General features: G+C 40.6%; 1 protein-coding gene across 1 annotated transcript in view; it reads left to right on the top strand.

Annotated features, from left to right (window-relative positions):
- Positions 1-501: 501 nt before the first annotated feature.
- SLC39A8 (solute carrier family 39 member 8) overlaps positions 502-19,240 on the top strand; it is a 73,524-nt gene continuing 54,785 nt past the window's right edge. The window contains exon 1 of the mRNA XM_038582022.1: positions 502-735. Coding sequence (XP_038437950.1) covers positions 517-735 — 219 coding nt within the window. The 5' untranslated portion in view covers positions 502-516. The remainder of the gene's footprint in view (positions 736-19,240) is intronic.

Genomic DNA, 19,240 nt, shown 5'->3' on the forward strand with positions numbered 1-19,240 from the left:
ACAGGAGCAAGAGGTGGGGTTCTGCCCTGAGAACGGTTTTCGCTCTTCCCAAAGTAACTGCTCGGTTCGGGACTCTATATCCGGGAGGAGCGTGCGGCCCCACACTATGCAAATCCCGGGACGTTTGCAAACCCGGCTCCGGGGCAGGCGGCCCCTGCCCGGCGGGCGTCCGAGGGCTCGGGCCACGCGGAGCTCCCGGGGCTGGCCGGCGGGGGGCCCGCTGGCCCTTATCTCTGTCCCCCTTTGTCCTCTTTATCTTAGGCTCTCCAGGAGGCCCGGGGCCCCGCTCCGCCTATCGCTCCCCACGCCCGGCGGCACCTGCGCTTCGATGCGCCGCAGGTCGCGGGCTGCTGCTGTCCCGGAGGCGGCGGAGGCCCAGGGGCGCCCGCGTCGCGGCTGACCCGGACCCGCGCCGACGCCCGAGCCGCGCACCCTTGGGCACCGACGGCGGCGCGCCCAGAGCGTCCCGGAGCGCTCCAGCCCGCCCCAGGCCCCCGCGAGGCGGCGCCGGCCGGCATGGCCCCGGGCCGGGCGGTGGCCGGGCTCCTGCTGCTGGCGGCCGCGGGCGTCGGAGGCGCGGCCGCGGGCCCCGCGCTGGCCTTCAGCGAGGATGTGCTGAGCGTGTTCGGCGCGAACCGGAGCCTGTCGGCGGCGCAGCTGGCGCACCTGCTGGAGCAGCTGGGAGCCGCCCCCACCCACGGCGTGGCCGAGCCCGCGCGGCTGCACTTCAACCAGGTACGGCGGGGCCCCCGCGGCCCTCCGGGCGCTCGGCGTCCGCCGGCCTCCAGGGGCCGGGACGCACGTCTTTGGGGAAAGCGGAGGGGAGAAGAGGATCGCGGCGTTTCCCAAGTGTGAGGCGGGAGCCTTTGCTTTTCCGCACGCCGCGCTCCTTGTAGCAGGCGCTCACTGAGGGCTGGTGCTGCTGCGGGAGCCGGGCTTCGCGGTGCTGCTCCCGGGGCGCTGGGACGTCAGACCAGTGCGGTTATAAGACTTTAGAGGACACTTTACGAAGGAGGTGAGGCCTAGAACACAGGTTTAGCTAGACATTTGGTAATGCCTAGGATTTCAGGACAGCCATGGGCTACCTGGGGGAATGTTAAGATCATACAGTTAGTACATTTCAAAAAATAAAAAAAAAAAAAGAAAGAAAGATGCACCTTAGGAGATACTTTTTAGATCGGGACGGTGTGCTTGAATTTTCCCAGCACAGATGGTGGCTCACACGCCGCCCTCATCAACAGTTGCCTGATGGAGAAGAACTGCCCACGAGGTACATACAGCGCAGGTGTCTTTCCTAGGCGGGTTTCATAGGCGCGCAGAGCTGAAGGGGCTGTTGTACAGAGATGGGGAAACCAAGGAGGCCCGGACCGAGATCACATACCCGGTTGGTGCCCAGACTGGGTTTAGACTCTTAGTCTTTAGTCATTTGTCAGGTCAAGTGTTTGATTTTAATTTTCATTCAAAACAACAACAACAAAAATATATTGCTCAGTACCTATACACAGGTTTAGCTAGACATTTGGTAATGCCTAGGATTTCAGGACAGCCATGGGCTACCTGGGGGAATGTTAAGATCATACAGTTAGTACATTTCAAAAAAAAAAAAAAAAAAAAAAAGAAAGAAAGATGCACCTTAGGAGATACTTTTTAGATCGGGACGGTGTGCTTGAATTTTCCCAGCACAGATGGTGGCTCACACGCCGCCCTCATCAACAGTTGCCTGATGGAGAAGAACTGCCCACGAGGTACATACAGCGCAGGTGTCTTTCCTAGGCGGGTTTCATAGGCGCGCAGAGCTGAAGGGGCTGTTGTACAGAGATGGGGAAACCAAGGAGGCCCGGACCGAGATCACATACCCGGTTGGTGCCCAGACTGGGTTTAGACTCTTAGTCTTTAGTCATTTGTCAGGTCAAGTGTTTGATTTTAATTTTCATTCAAAACAACAACAACAAAAATATATTGCTCAGTACCTATACACAGGTTTAGCTAGACATTTGGTAATGCCTAGGATTTCAGGACAGCCATGGGCTACCTGGGGGAATTTTAAGATCATACAGTTAGTACATTTCAAAAAAAAAAAAAAAAGATGCCCATTATAGATACCTAGTCACCTCCCTAATAAATATCCTATGACTGAGTATTTCTTAAAGCTGTGAGGTGGGCAAAGTGCACATTTAGCATCCTCTCCAAAACTCCTCCCCACTTTTGAAAATCCGGTTAACCCGGTGTCTTGATTTTTTTTTTTTTTCCCTTCTGTTCTTGTTCTGGTGACAGCTGATGATGAACAGCAGTATGCAGTAGTTTGCATAGTGTTTGCCACTTCTGAGCAATGTTCATTTGTGTTACCAGAAATTTTTGCATTCTGAGATGTTGTGGGAAATACTGTATACTCTATCTCCACTCAGGAATTTAGCATTTCCCAACATTATCTAATCTTAGATGCCAGCTAGGGAAACTTTAATCAGGTAAAATCCTTGCTAGTAACATTATAGATAGGCTGGCATTCTTTTCACTAGAACCCCCTTACCTCAATTAAAACATATAATACTTGGGAAGAAGTAGAACTTTCTGACGCCACAGGGGTTTCAGAGGGTGACCTGCCTTTGACCTGGAAGGGTTTTGGGGTCCGCTTATGTATGTTCTTTAGTAAACTGTATATAGGTTCATTTCTGGCATGCTATTTCCTTTTGCTTAGTATCCGAGAACTTCTGTGTTGGAAAACTGTAATGCCCTCATAGTATACAGCTATTTTAGAAAATGAAGCAAACACCTTCCTAAGTGTTTTCTGTCTAGTTGCTTTTTCTCCTTTTCAATTAGGGGAAACAGCTGACTAAAGTATTCTAGGTAGGAGGAGGGGCGGTCATCTGCTTGGAAAGGAGTGCGGGGATTTCGCTGGCAGCTGCATATCTGTGGCCCACACATTGTTTTGACTTAAGTTATCTCCTTATCTTGTCATGTCTGGAGGTGTAGATGAATTATAAAGCGACAGAAGACCCCGAACCATCTTTTGGCAAAGACACTGGAAAATATGCCTAAATTATTTAGGAAAATCGGTTAACTATATTAGCAATATGATCCTCAGTTTATGAATAAGTCGGATGCCTCAATAAATAAATTATATGTATGTTGACACCTTGTTTCTTAATCTCGTGTTTGCATATTTAAGTACCATCATTATAGCATCTGTGGGCATCAAAAAGAGACAGGAAGAAACCCACAATTACTTTGGAAACAAAGGGAAGCTGAGGAAAGTTTATCATGTAATCAGGCCTAACAAACATCAACTAAAAAGTGCTAAAGAAAACAATAGTCATCAGTTAAATGGTGACAAATGAAATGGCATTCCAGAGAATCCATTAATTTGCTGGCTTTCATATCTGCTCCAGCAAGACACCATCCAATCTGGAGCAAAATTTAGAGCCATTAATCTCTCTCTCTTTTTAAAAATATATTTATTTGATAGAGAGAGAGAGCCAGAGTGCACATAGCACACATGAAGTGGGAGGGACAGGAGGAGAGAGAGAATCCCAGGCAGATCCCAAACTGAATGTGGGGCCCACCCTGGGGCTTGATCTCACTCTGAGATCAGGACCTGAGTTGAAACCCAGAGTTGGATGCTTAACCAACCGAGCCACCCAGGTGCCCCTTCATATCTCTATTTTGAAGAATACAACTTCAGTTTCCCCACCTGCAGTAAAGTAGAATAAATAATGCATGGGCCTATTGTGAGAAGCCTGACTTTCTGACTTTGAAAAAGGCTGAGAAAATAGAATTTATTTTGATAAGCCAGGGATTTATCAGATTTTCTAAGAGATCTATTTACAAACGGCATTGTTCCTTTGGATGAGGGCTGTAATGTTTCTTAGGTCAGCTTTTCTCAAGTAATAGACTACCGTACCCTGGAGGTTTGTTAGACAATTTTGGAAGGGCTTCTAATATATATATATATATATATATATATTTTTTTTTTTAGTATCCCCAAGTACTATTAAATTAAGTTGTTGCTTTGGGAGACCAAAGTGACCCAAGTTCAAAACAGAGACAACAAAACAATTGAGTTTATCCTTCTGCTTCTTGTGGTTACTGACATCCAAAAAGCAGGTAGAACAGGCAATCCCAGACAATGAGAGGAGGGACCTCTTTGAGCTAACTGAGTCTTGGGCCCCTAGAATTGGATGTAAGCTTGATCCATCTTAGGGGACTCCCACCATAAACAGGGGCACCCTGGCTGAATGAATACCCCTCGTGATTGATTTAGGGGATTTAAGAACGGCCTCAGTGTTACCCTTTATTTGTTTGGATGTTCCTCTCTCCTCCAAATGTTCTTTTCTCTTCATTTTCTTTTCAAAAAAACCTTAGCTTCTAGTTCTTAGGTGTAGACACTGGTTAAACAGCTTGATAAAAGGGAACACTCTTATCCTCCAAATGATAACTCCAAGCGGCAGGAAATGTGTCTCTTCAGATCAATCAGTTGGCTAGGGAGGGTTAGTCGGGGTGCTGGAGACATGGGTGTGGATGCAGGAGGTTGGCCTGGAAGGTGACCTTTGTTTCACCCATCACCCAACCCTATGATTTTACTTTTCTCTCTCAACTCCTTCTCCTTCCTTCTTCTTCTTCTTCTTCTTCTTCTTCTTCTTCTTCTTCTTCTTCTTCTTCTTCTTCTTCTTCTTCTTCTTCTTCTTCTTTCTTCTTTCTTCTTTCTTCTTTCTTCTTTCTTCTTTCTTCTTTCTTCTTCTCCTTCTCCTTCTCCTTCTCCTTCTTCTTCTTCTTTCTTCTTTTTGATATTTATCCTGCAGGACATATCCTGCTTTTATTTTTCCTTCTACATTCCTGCACCCTGTTACCTGAGCCTTGTTTTTAAACCTCTTCCAATTCATGTTCAATCTTCCTAACACAACACTTGGAGTATGCTTCTCTCCTTTCAAAACTCAGCCAGGAGCCGGCTGTCTTTTTGCTGGTGAAGTTTAAATCCTGCGACTGACATTCAAGGTTGATGCCTGAGATGCCAACCTATCTCTCTCTACACCTAGCACTCACTAAACTAAATTATTTGCTCTTTGGTGAATTCACCTGAAACTTTTGCACATCTACTTCCTAGCTCATTATCTTCCCTGTATCCTTCCTATGTCCAACTAGAAAGTCCTCCTTTTCCTTGAATTACCCTATCAAAATTGTACATTTTTATGAGACCACCAAACTCCTCCATCAAACCTTTCTGGGGCATCGAAGCCAGCACCAACTCACTGATTACTCTCTTTTTCAAATTCTGGAAGTATTTTTTTTTTATTATGCTGTTTACACTTAACTATTCGTATGTTCAACAGATAGTTTGAATGACTACTATCTAATGAAAATGGTCATTTTTAAAGTAGATGTAGATTCTGATCGTATCACTCCTCTTACTAAAGGAATTCAATTCCTTCAAGGTAAACTTCAAACACTTTAATGTAGTTCAAGCCCTTTTATGATCTGGTTGCTGTGTATTTCTCAAGCCTTATCCTTTGCCACTACTCCAGTCTTCATGGACTGCCCACAGTTCCTGGTTCTCTCTGTATATCTGTTGATGCTTCAGCTATATCAGTTTAGACGTTATTTCTTCAGAGAAGCCTTTCTTGATCTGCTCAAGCGTTTAGTAGGAGCCCCTTCTATGTGATCCTAAGTTAACTGGTGCCTATGCAATCGTAATATATATAGCAATTATAATAGTATGATATGTAAATAATTTCATGCATCACAATATTCTATTTATATGCCCCCCTCCCCTACACTGATATCTACACATCTGATTTTAAACAAATTGAAGAGAATGACCTGACTCATCTCTGGGGGCTAGTATAGTGCCTGGTACATAACACATATTTTATGTATTTCTTTTTTTTTTAAAGATTTTATTTATTTATTCATGAGACACAGAGAGAGAGAGGCAGAGACATAGGCGGAGGGAGAAGAGGTTCCCCATGGGGAGCCCAATACGGGACTTGATCCCAGGACCCCAGGATCCTGACCTGAGCTAAAGGCAGATGCTCAGGTCCCGATTTTCTGTATTTTTTGAATGGATGTGTGAAGATTGTTTAATGCGAGTAATATAGTTTGGGTTCTCCCATGGCATTACAGTTTATTGAGCGAGGGATGACATACACACACATAACTATAATAATGCACAATAGCATGATATGTCTAATTAAAGAACAGCAAACAATCAGCCTTGTGTTTTCAGAAAACTCATCTGCATGAGAGTGTGGAATATTGGGTTGGGTCTAGACGGAATGAAAGAGGAGACTGCAGTGGTTTCCAGATGTAATGATGATTGCTTGAGCCTGGAGACAGTCAGGAGGTAGCATAAAGGCTCTGCCTCTTGTACTAGAAGGACAGGCAAAAAAGTATCCCCCAAACAAATACCTTCTACTTCCATCTTTTGCCTGTAGTGTCATTTAACTATTGTTAAATCTTTTACTTCATTAGTTTCCAGCCTAATGATGCCAAAGGAAGAGGCAGTGAGGGAACTCTTGGCTTTTTATTTCGCTGGATGGTTGGGCTAGCAGTGTGTAGCCAACAGAAGGGGTGTGTGTGTGTGTGTGTGTGTGTGTGTGTGTGTTCATTACATATGTGTTGTATGCATAGATTGTTGTACTTTTTCCTGGGGTGGGGGTAATGGCGGGTTAGATGAGGGAGATTGTGGGAAACCCTGACATGGACGGAGGAGAGAAAGAACATCTTTTTTTTTTTTTTTTTGGCTTTTGTGTTCTGAGAAATGGGTGGGGGTAAATCTTCTAGGAATGCCTTCCAGCCGGCTTGTTCAGGTGAGAAATGAAGGGTGAGACAGAGGGCAGGACAGAGGGCGAGGCTGCATTTAGGTCTCTGGTTGCCTTTCCTTCAAGACAATGTATCTATTCTCATCTATTATTCACTCTCATTTAAGTTGACTGTGTACAGTTAGATCATTGTTTCCAAGAAGTTTTGGGAAAATGAAGGACACTCTTAATTCATTTGACTATGATGTCAAGAGCTTAGTTTGCCTCCATGCCAGGTATGATTGGGATCCATTTGGGAAAATGCCCTTTATTCTTTCTATATCTAACTATCCTATGAGTCACATGCACTCTTTTGTACTTATCAAAAAGAATTATATCTAGGAATTTATTGGTCTTTTACTATGTGTCATACCTTTTAACTAATTTATTTGTATTATTGTATTTTATACTCACAACAATCCTCTGATAGTGGCACCATTATCATCTTCATTTTACACATGAGAAAAATGTGGCACAGAAAGGTTAAGTAACTTGACCAGTGTCACATAGTAAGTGGTGGGACCTCAGGCAATCCTAAACACTATTCCAGAATGGATGTTTTTAATTATAGTATTAAAAAGTCACACTCTTCCTAGCCTGGGCAACTATTACTTCAGATTTTGAATGACGAGTAGAAATTTCTCATCATTGATCACAATCATTTTACTGATTGCTTAGTCACATGAAGGGAACTGTGCCAAGACTATAGAAACCCCAGAGGTGATAATGGGTTGTCTTCCTTAGAGAGCTTCTAATCGAAATAAGGAATAAAACGGAGACTTATTCCTTATTCCTTTGCCTTGAGAAGGTGTGCAAGGCAAAATTGTGTAGTAGTTAAGTAATCACTGAGATAAGGTGAGAGATATCATTAGATTGGCCATGATTAACCGTCATATGAATGCTGGTGATAGCATATGCTACTGGTTTCACGGGAAGCAATGAGGGAAGAGTAGGTGAGGGGAATTACGAACTCTGACCGCAGGCAAGTCTGTGTTACGAGGGGGAGTTTGAGCTCTCACACACATTAACAGGAGAGGGCAGAGGTAAAAACTTTTTTCCTTAATGGGGGTAGATCTTTATTCCTCACTATGGGTGTTCAGAATAGAGTAGCCCGGTGGGAGATTTGCAGTTTTTATGTTTTCCAGGATTCATGCCCTACTCCTGTTTCCCAATGATACCCATTTTGGGAGATGCTGAGGGCCAGGGACTTCTTTCTCCCATCATAAAAATTCATTACTTTTCAACTATGACTGTTGTTTAAAGGTTCTTTTTTTTCTTTAAATTTAATGTTCATTTGAATTCTGTATGTCATCAGTTTCTTTTGGCGGTAGTAGGGGTTGGGGGAGAAAAATAAGAATATAAATTGGAATGGAAAATGAGGCCTGGAATTGAAAGGGATTGATATTTCTCAGGGAAAAGAAAATCCACCCCTTTTTGAAGGCAGCTTAATGTGGTTGGTGATAAGAGTCTGCAAGTTACTTATTTTCAGAGTGGCATTTCCTTAAGGGACTGACCATATTGCTAGGTGCAAATGGTTAATATTACGATCTTTTACCATGAAATTTACTTTGAAAAAATAATGTTTCTAAACTCTAGACCACCTAAGAAGCTGTAGTTTTCAGAGAGTTTTCCCATCCTCAACTCCAGATAACAGTAGGTTCCTGCATGTAATTGAAACTAACTAATTTATTCTCAAACTATTCCAAGTTTTCTGTTTCAGGAGCCAAATGGGTTCACCAAGTCTTGAGATTTGTTTTATAAAGAAATGAAACTATCATTGAATTACCTTTGTGATGATGGGATTTGGGAGCAGAGAAAATCTCCCGAATGGAGCCTTGTTTCAGCTGGTTTCTGTCTGCTTCCAAAGATCCTCTGTTGTTTTTCTTGGCTTGGAGTATAAGGAGAACAAAAACAAAAATCTGTAAATCTAGATCAAAGGTGTTAACCTGAAAAGTAGTATTTTGCCTTTCAAGTCTAAATATTTAATACCTTGGCTTTTTAAATAACTAACTGAATGGCTAAAGAACAAAAACAGGTGTGCATTGATAAGGCCTCTAAGGCTTTAGTTCCATGAACCTAGCTTAAAAATAATCCAGAGTTGTCATCGATTTATTTGGTGAGCTTCTTAGATCTCTAACTATAGTAGCAAATACAACATAATGGTTAACAATTTGGCCTCTGGAATCAAACAGACCTGGGCTGAAATTCTAATTCTGTCACTTATTAGCTGGGGAATCACAGGCAAGACACAGGCAAGTCACTTAACTTCCTCAGTCCTTAGTTTTTACATCTGTGAACTAGAAAAATAAGAACCTTACTCATAGAATGGTTGTTTGAACTAAAAAATAAATAAGAACAATCATAACGTTTACTGAGCAATCACTGTATTTCAGGCACTTCTATATTTATTGCATTACATGTAATAATGCAAATAAGATTTTTTCCCCATTACCTCTATTACTTCAAATAACATAACAAGTAAGACAATATGTGTAAAACACTTAGCATCATTCCTGCCTCAAATATATGCTCAATGCATAGTTATTATAATACTGTGTTACTTGATACATCTACACTCTTCTTAACAAAGTCGTCTTTCACTAGAGGCCTGAGGACCCCAGGGTCAGTCAACTTACAGAGGAAAGCACTACTATAAAAGGACAGCTAGGATTAATGAAATGAAGAGTTCAGTGAGAAATATGTCAGTCCAGTGACTTTGGTTTCATTGTTAGTTTCCATTGCACCTCTCACCTTGAAGTTCTTTTACCTTTTGCCTCTGCTTCCCTTTGATTGACCACTACTGATAAATTCCTACAAATGTAAACCTTAAGTGTATATAGGCTAATGAAATAATATTAAGTATTTCAATATGCATTGAAATTATGGACATTTCTTCTCCTCCAGATTTCTTCTTCTTCAGTGTAGCCTCCACTTCTGAGGCTACATTTAGGAGTTGGCTGTATTTTATTATTTTTGTCCAAAATTTACATCACTACTGAAATGTGAATGGTTGATAGTCTATGTTATATTTCTAGAAATTGATGCAATTGTGGTTTTAAGTTTAGATTTACTTCAGGGTCTCTGTATGGGTTTTATAAGCTGACTGAATCCAGGGCCCTTCCAGTCTAGCTGGCCTTGTTAGTTGATAGCACAGGAGCTGCTTTGGTCTCACTGGAATAAGTGGGAGATGAAAGGTAGCCCAGACTCTAGATCAATGGGAATGGTAAAATCGGTAGGCCAGTTCTGAGTTGGGTCACAGATCGTTCCTGCTTCATATACATATGAGCACATGTGCAAAAAACACAGTTTCTTTTATTAAGGAATGCAAGCTATTGTCCTGGCTGATTGAGTTTCTGTATCAATCATGATGGATCAGGGATCTTAGAATTTAGGGATATTCTTCGCTTACTTTACCTACACACCTTAATGAGAAAAGCTAGACCTTGGCTCTATTTCTAATCTTGAGATGAATGCCAGTTAGGGAAATATTCTTTTTAAAAATTAATTAACAATTAATTTTATTAATTTTTATTTTTCTCTTTTTTAAAAGATTTTATTTATTTATTCATGAGAGACAGAGAGAGAGAGAGAGAGAGAGAGAGGCAGAGACACAGGCCGAGGGAGAAGCAGGCTCCATGCATAGCCCGACATGGGACTCAATCCTGGGTCTCCAGGATCACACCCTGGGCTGAAGGCAGCGCTAAACCACTGAGCCACCCAGGCTGCCCACAATTAATTAATTTTAGAGAGAGGGAGAGAGGAGGGGAAGGGGCAGAGGGAGAGGAAGGGAGAGAGAACCTAATGCGGGGCTTGACCCTGAGGTCATGATTGGAACCCAAATGGAGAGTTAGATGCTTAACTGACTGAGTTCCCCAGGCACCATCCCCCCTTTTTTCAGTTAAGGAAAGATTCCGGGTAGGACCTGCACACTAGGAGAGGAAGCAGGTTCTGTCCTAAGAGGAATGAGGCTAACATTTATGGAGTACTTATCATGTTCCAGGCACTGTGCCCAGTACTTCCTTAAACACCATCCCATTAGCCCTCTTAATCTCACCGGGTAAGTGTTCTAGGTATTTCCAAGAGAAAAGCCAGTCTTAGTGGGTTAAATACTTCACCCAAAGTCATAGCTCAGAAGTGGCAGAGTGAGAATTCCATTCTAGGGTGACTGGATTTTGAAGTCTATGCTCTTTCCACTTTTGTTCCTCATGCTGAGGAATATCATCCCAAGAGCGACTGATTGATTTTCCAAAAAGCCAAGTGTCCCCTACTGCCATCTGTGTACTTGGATGTCAGGGTAGAATTGCTGTGAGCTTCTTGAAGCCACTGGGAACTATACAGTCATTTGAAGCAGGAAAGTATTCTCTGTTGATATTACTCTTGTTTCAGTAAAAGAAGAAAAAAGTTGTTATTTTTTTCCTCGTGCTGAAGTTGTCTCTGCAATAGTCAGGACTAGCTCTAAAACCTGATGTTAATACCTTCATAGTTTTTTTTTTTTAACCTTGCAATGTTATTTCCTGATTATTGGCATTTGATACTCAAAACATTATTGTGAGAGAATGAAGCCATATATCAGTCTCCCCAGAAACTGAGACACAAATAAGTCATTTGTCAGAAATGTCCACATTTGTCTGGGAGAACAGGCATTCCGAGTCCGAATGTCCATTTCTTCTCCATTGTCCTGGTTTGCAGCAGATGCTGTGTTAGTGGGGCCCCTATGCTGTGAATCCCCTGAATATGAATATGCCTTTGTGCCCTGCTTTCTGTATATAATTGAACAGTGGAAATATTTGAATTCATATTCCATTTCCCCACCTTCCACAGCACATAGGGCTCTGGCCCTGTCCCCAGTGCTTTCATGAGATTACTCTGTAGGACATCCCCTAGAACCTTCTTATTGCTTCCCACACTGGGCGCTTCTCAGGCCTTACCTCTGCCAGCACTGGTAGGTCTTACCTCTACTACTATTGAGCACATCCTACCGGAAACACACCCTCCCCTTGCCGGCAACCACATGTGCCTTGATTTTCTTATCTCTCTGCTTCTTTTTGATTTCAGTGTCCTTTGCTCATCCTTTAACTATTATTGTTCCGCAGGATTCTGTTTCAAGTCCTCTTCCTTTTGATTTTACACACTCTCTTTGCACAACCGCAGCCTGTCCTCTGGCTGAGGTTATCACTCATCTGTCTATGCTCTGTAAAGAGAGGGCTGGGTCCAGATTTCTCTTTTGAGGTTTAGCCTGGCACATCCAGTTGCCCATTGATGTGCCAACTCAGCAGGTCTAGACTTGTCCCAAATGGAGCTCATCAACTCTATCCTTCCTCCGTCACAACCTCCTGGTAAGTCCATTTTGCCAATCTCAGTAATCAGCATCACCATCTGCTTGGTTGTTTGACTAAGCTGAAAACCGATGTCATTCTAGACACCTCTCCCCCATTATTGCACCTAAGTCCTGTCATGGTAATGTCAATGTCAACATATTTCTGACTTAATCTTTCCAAACTCCAGGGTTCTCTGTTGTCTAATGGGGGTAGTTTTACTTACTTGATGGGATTGTTGTGAAGATGAAATGAGTTATTGTATCTTGCCATTTAGTCCTCTGCCTGGCATGCAGTAAATGCTCAAAAAATCCCTGCCATGTTGCTGCTTCCGCCAGTCTTGCCCCGTGCCAGTCTGTGTGCTCCTCATCACTGCCTCCAAACTTAAATCTCTCATTTGCAAATCTGGTCATTGCATCATCCTCAAGTGGCTTCTCATTAGTGTTAGAATAAAATCTAAACACCTTGCCTGATACTTAAGGCCCTGCGGTAATAATCCTACCCCCATATTTCTCCAACCTTATTTCTCCTTTTTTCTTTACATCTCAGCTTAGATACTGTTTTCTCCTGGAAGCCTCTGACAGTTCCGTAACTCTAGGGTGGGTTAATTATCCTTTCTTCACATGAAGGAATCCTACTTTAGCACTTATCAGGCTATCCTATAGTTACTTATATTTATATCCAAACTTTTCAATAGTCTGTAAGATCTGGGAGCTTAGGGGTTGGGCTTTTTCAATCACTTTCTTTTTTTCTGTAACTAGCATAGTATCTGGCATTTTGTAGGTATTCAGGAAATATTTATTGAATGAATGAAAACTTCTACCTTGTAACACTAAGTTTTATACTGACATACTAACATAACTTTTTAAATTAATCTAGTTGCCTCACTTAATTCAAGGTAAGCCAGCCATTCCTTTATTTTTTTGCAGGCAAATTTTTAAAATAGTATAAAAGAAATAGTATGTTAAAATATAACCTGTGTATCATTGAAGTAGAAGGAAATAATAGTTTTTTATTCCTTCTAATTTGTGAATTTTGTCAGAATTTTTTCCTCATTTAGACTTGGATTTTCTCCATGGCTTATAGTTATCATTCTTAGGGCAAGTTGGAAATATTGGTGTCAGTATAGCTTATTTGTAGTATCAGGGCCACCGAACTCGTTCTGGGAAAGTTTCCTGTTATGAACAGAGAAAGTCGTGGTTGGAAAAATTGGCTCTTCAGAGATAAATGACTGGTAAGTGACTCTCAGGTTGTCCAGTTGTATTTCTCAGAATTATACTCAGGTACCATGTGCCAGTTTCTAATTTTTTTTTCATCCATCCTTCCTTTCCTTAATCTGGCAAATTAGTGATTGTTATAAATGAAGTATCTTACATGTCCAAAGCCTTGTTGGGGTTGAAGAAGATATAAAAGGAATACATCCACCCTTCCAAGATCTTCATGTGATCTTATTAGAAAGCTATCTATTTTCACCAGCAGGTGATTATATAAGGAAGCACACTGTGAGTGCTAACCGAAAATACCGTGGGTATGGTAGTCTGGTGAGCATAGCAGTATTAAGCAGAGGAGGTGGGGCCAAATGTTAGGACAAATAGGGATTGTAGATATATCCAAAGATATATATCACATATATATCTTTGAGAGGAGATATATCAGAATTGTAGGTGGGCGGCATGGGGCATAGAAGGTAAAATACAAGACACATGAAAACTTTTTAGTTAGAATAGCGAGTTCAAGTATGCTTTTGGAGGATAGTGAAGGGACTAAGGAAGATTGGACACAGATAATTGAAGTTCTTCAGTGTCAGGACTTTAGATTCTTGGCAGAAGGGAAATTTTTTGTTTTTCTGTGGGGAGCCAGTTTGAGTAGAAGAGTGACAAAGGCAATTTTTAGTAGAAACAATCTTTTGGGGATGTAGGATAAACAGGGTGAGAGGTATATTAGATAAGATCGATTAGAAGTTCTCAGGGTGACAGTTAAGTGGTATGTGTCATTCTTATGTGCCAGACCAGAGTTTGTAACCCTTTGTACTCTTACAAATTATTGAGAACACCAAAGACCTGGAGTATATGTGGTTTATATCTATTGGTATTCACCGTTATAGAAATTACTGTTGAAAAAATTTTAAATATTTGTTTACTATATTAAAAATAACATTAATAAGCCTATACCATATTAACATTTTTTAATGAAACATAATTGTATTTTCTATGACAAAAAATTAGTGGGAAGAATGGCATTGTTTTTACATTTTTTCAAATCTCTTTAATATCTAGCTTAGTGGAAGACAGATGTATTCTCATATATGCTTCTGCATTCAATGTTGTGACATATGTCACATACTATCTGGAAAATTCATTGTTCACTTATAAAAGAATGAAAGTGAAAAAGGAAAATGAAGTCTTCGTATTATTATAAAAATAAGTTTGACCTTACATTTTCTCTGGAAGGGTTTGGGTAATCTCTAGGGGTCCCTGGATCACATTTGAAAACCACTGTGCTAGGGATACCTGGGTGGCTCAGTGGTTGAGCATCTGCCTTTGGCTCTGGTTGTGATCTCAGGGTCCTGGGATTGAGTCCTGCATCCAGGTCTCAGCAGGGAGCCTGCTTCTCCCTCTGCCTGTCTCTGCCTCTCTGTGTCTCTCATGAATAAATAAATAAAATCTTAAAAAAAAGAAAAGAAAACCACTGTGCTAAAGATAACTTTGAAAGATGAGCTCACTCTTGGTGGCATATGCCCCAGCTCTGCCTGGAGAACAGTCATACCTCCTACACCTTAATCCTGGAGGGACTGAATGGGAGGCTCTTGGTGAGCAGCAAGGCCCAAAGAATCTTCTGATCGTGGCAGCAAATGGGAGAGGGCCATCCTCACATGTGATGGAAAGTATGGTAGCTTCTACCATCTAGAAGCAGGTCAATGTCCCAAAGCCAAGAATCCAGACTGAGTATCTGTGCTCTGATATTATGTCAGGCTTTTAGGGGTGAGAGGTCCTTGAGAAATTGAATGTAGATGGGACAGGGCTGAGAAATCTGTCAACAGCTAAAAATCAGAAAACTTTGTAAACCTATTTTAAAAAAGTGCACCATAGCTTTTAAAATTCCTTTTTCTTCAGTAAAAAAAAAAAAAAAAAAAAAAAAAAAAAAAAAAAAATTCTAGCCTGTCTTAATTGTGTTTGGAGGTACCTAGAGAAGGAGATTTAAGAAACTCCTCATGATTTAACTTTATTTTTCTAATTGAGATAGGAATACATATATATTGTCTAAAACTTTGGCATCTATTGAGAAGCACAAAGAAAAAATAAAAATCACCCATAATTTCATCAGTGTTTATCCTGAGATAAACACTGTTAATATTTTGAAGAATACATTTCCAGATTTTATTTAACTTTTTTTATCATAATGATGTCACTCTATGCATATTGTTTTATAATACATCTTATTTCCTTGAACAAGGTTTCATAAAACAAGGTATCTTCTATTTTATTTTATTTTATTTTATTTTATTTTATTTTATTTTATTTTATTTTATTTTATTTTATTTTTCTTAAGATATCTTCTTTTAATAGCATATCCAGGAAAAGCCTGTTTTGTCTCCTCTTAAGAAATAGTGTTGAGAGTGAATGTGAATGCATGCATATATGTGTATGTGTGTATGCATGTGTGTGCATGCATGTGTCTGTTTGCGTGTATATGTGTGCATTCTGGGTGGGAATGCATTAGCACTCTAGTGGCTCCAGGAGGAAGTATAAGAAAACTTGAGGGAAAAATGGAAAATAAACTGGGAAATCAGAGTTGGGAATCACTTGATTAGCCATTCCTTAAACCTAGAGAACACTTGCCTAGAATGTATTTTGCTCAAACCTTAGAAAAGTCTGTCTTATCTTGGTAAAATAGTATTGAGAAAACTCTGAAGAAGAAATTGAGAGAGAAAAAGTTCAAGAGAGTGTTGGTAAGTGTGACTCAGTGCATATATGCATTGAGCAACATCAAGGAGGTTCAGAAGTGATATTCATGTTCCTTGTGACTAAGGTTTGGTCGTTCCACTATTGCATCAGTAACAAATATAGAGGTGATGTTCTCAATCATTCTTACTTTGAATACTCCTGCTGCCAGTGTAGTTCTGTGCTGCCACTGGTTCTATGACATTGTGCAATCACCCCTGAAAGGATAAATGAATGGGACTATTCACCTGTGTTGGAGTCAGAAATGGCCTTCCAATTGTTAAACTCAAACTACCCTTTTAACATTTAAATATTTAAGTTGTTCTTTTGGGAACTTTGGCTAGTTGCCATATTTGAAACACTCTTAATGTAATACTTTACTTTCTGCTCTTGTTTACTTTTTCATTAATTTGCTTAGGTTACTACTATGAACTTAAAATGTTTTTGCAATTGGCTTTTAAAAATACCGTGAAGTGAGGGGTTCATTCATGCATTTACACATTTATTCATTCAACAAGTATTTACTGAGCCCTATTGTGTGCCAGGCACACAACATTATATTATTAGTATTAGCATTATTGAATACTGAGGTAAATATGATCTCAAGGTTTCCAGAGGTTTCTTTCCCATTACATTATTATTTTGGATCTTCTCCTTTTCCTCCTCTTAATATGTTCCAAAGAATCTATGGCCAGTCGTACTGGTGTCATAGTCGTATGGTTATGTGATAGTAGCTTGGGTGGATGAATTAACCGGTTGGCTTCTCTGCTTGAGCTGCAAAAACACTGACTTTAAAATAGTAACAGGGAAGCAAAGCATTCAAAGTGGCACACATCCAAGTATCTAGGTTTGATGATTCTGTTACAGGAGGACTTCTTGGCAATGTCAGCAGCCATGGATAGGTAGTAGAGAGTATTGTGTCAGGTTCTGGGCTTTCTGCTGCTTGAGTGTGGTTATTGTACCTGTTCAACATTCCTGGTTGAGTGATGAGTAGGAGGGCTATTTGAGGGACAAAGGATTACAACTATCATGCATTTCCTTCTTAACTCTCACCATGGTGGGAAAACCTGGCTGGTGTTTGATTGTTCTCAAGGTTTCTCTTTGGGTATGATTTAAGAGTAATTTAACTCTGTGACTCAAGTCACTTTAAGGGCAAGAAATATTCTCCTTGCCAGAGTCTAAACAGTTCTCTCTTTCATTATTTGTGTTCTTATCAGTGTTCAACCAGCAAAACATAGGGGTATAGCAGCAAGAGTATTGGCTTAGAAGTCAGAAAGTGCAAAAAGACAGTCTGAATTCTGTCGTTAACAGTAATAAGTTGTTTCATCTTGGACAGCTTACTTTTCTAAGACATGATTTCTCCAACCCAGATTTCTCCTTAAATTTACTTTAGTAACTGGTGTAGGGATTCTAAGAATATTGCTTTTATGTGCTCCTCAGTACTCTTGTAATAACTATTGTTTAGACAATTCATTTTTCAATGAATCATATATTTACTTGCTTTACTGATTTCTGCCTAATGTAAGTTTTTGTTGGTCACATCTTATCTCTCCAGCCAGCAAAAGCACTAAAGAACATTTCAGACTCAGCACATGTATCTCATTCTTCAGGAAGTCTTCCCAGACCTTTTCCCTCACAGTACTTTGCACCTATTTTTACTGTTGCCCTTCCTACATTAAACTGTAGCTATATCATTTGTGTGTATATATATATATATATATATATATATATATATATATATATATATAAAATCTACTGAATGGTAAGCTTATTGAAGATGGAATCATGTCTTGTTCTCAGCACCTATCAGAACATCTGGCCCAGAGAAGATGTGATCGACCGGTGTTTGGTGAATGAATATATGAATGGCAGTGAGGGATAAGTTGGATTGGCTTTGATGAGAGTAGGACAGATGAAGATTTTGGGTGGATTCTTATTCAGACTCCTACCTGTCACATATCTTCAAAAAACAGGAGATGAGTCCTTCACTTAGGGTATGGGGAAGGATGAGTTGTTTGGCTTTCATCTTAGCTCCATACTTGGCAAGTTCTAGAAGATGGCTATAGCTCCTGCTGTAAAACAACAGTGTGCAGAGCAAGGCAGTGTAGAGAAGTTACTAAAAGGAAAGGAGTTAGGGCTCTTTCAGACTTGGATTCTAATTCCCATTCTATTCCTAGCTCCCCTGGGGCTTGGTAATGAAATTTAAAGTTTCTGTGGCTCATTTACTTGACATCCTAGAAAACCGACTGGACTAGATCTTTCATTCTAGTTTTGATTGTCACAGAGTCTAAGTGCATTACAAGGTGCTTTCTCTTCCTACTTTCACCTTCACAAGAGAGTACATAGCCACACTTAGCAGTGTACTTACTGGGTATGTGAATGGTTCAGTTTCCACAGAAGCACAGATCATGAAAAAACAGAATCTGAAACCATCATTGGAGTGACTTTTGAATGGGATTAGATTTCATTTCTCATGGGGTGTGAAGGCCTTGGGACAATGGGTATGAGGTCAGATGGTCCTAGGATTCTGTATGACTTAATTTGTGCCATTCGAGTAGATACCCAAGTAGAGAAAATAGCCTACATGTTGAGAAAAGGAAGAATGGAGCAGATTTAAAGAGTGAAAAAGCTTATCTTTTCGTTTTCCCATAGGTTCTGGATGTAGCATTCATTTCCTAGTTTTAAAAATGTCTTTTGAATGATTATATATCAATCAGGACTCTTTCATTTGTAAGTGAAGAAACTTAATTTTAATTAGCTGAAGTCACAAAGACAATTCATTGTCTCAGGTCACTGAAGAGTCAATCTTTAGGCATAGCTGTATCCAGGGATTAGTTATGGTGCTGGAAGCCTATCTGTCTCTAAGCAATAGTTCACCTTCTTTCACATACTAGAAAGATGGCCTAAGGAAATCCTAGACTCATAGCAATCCTAGTCAGAAAAGAATTTTTTCCAATAGCTCTACTAGATAGTTGACAGGTTTGGGTCACATTTTCCATGGTCAGCCCCAACTACATCACATAGAAGGAGGCTCCCAAGACAGGAAGGTGGTCTGTTACAGGATGATGGGGGTCCTGGACAGGCAAAAACAACAGGTATTCAATATATTTTACTGGCCTACATGATTTCTTCTGTTTTGGGCTGGTCTGGCTTTTTCTTGTTCTCTGTCTCTTTTTACTGCTTTTGCACAATT

Source organism: Canis lupus, chromosome 32 (genome assembly GCF_011100685.1).
Source record: "Canis lupus familiaris isolate Mischka breed German Shepherd chromosome 32, alternate assembly UU_Cfam_GSD_1.0, whole genome shotgun sequence".
NCBI classification, from domain to species: Eukaryota; Metazoa; Chordata; class Mammalia; order Carnivora; family Canidae; genus Canis; species Canis lupus.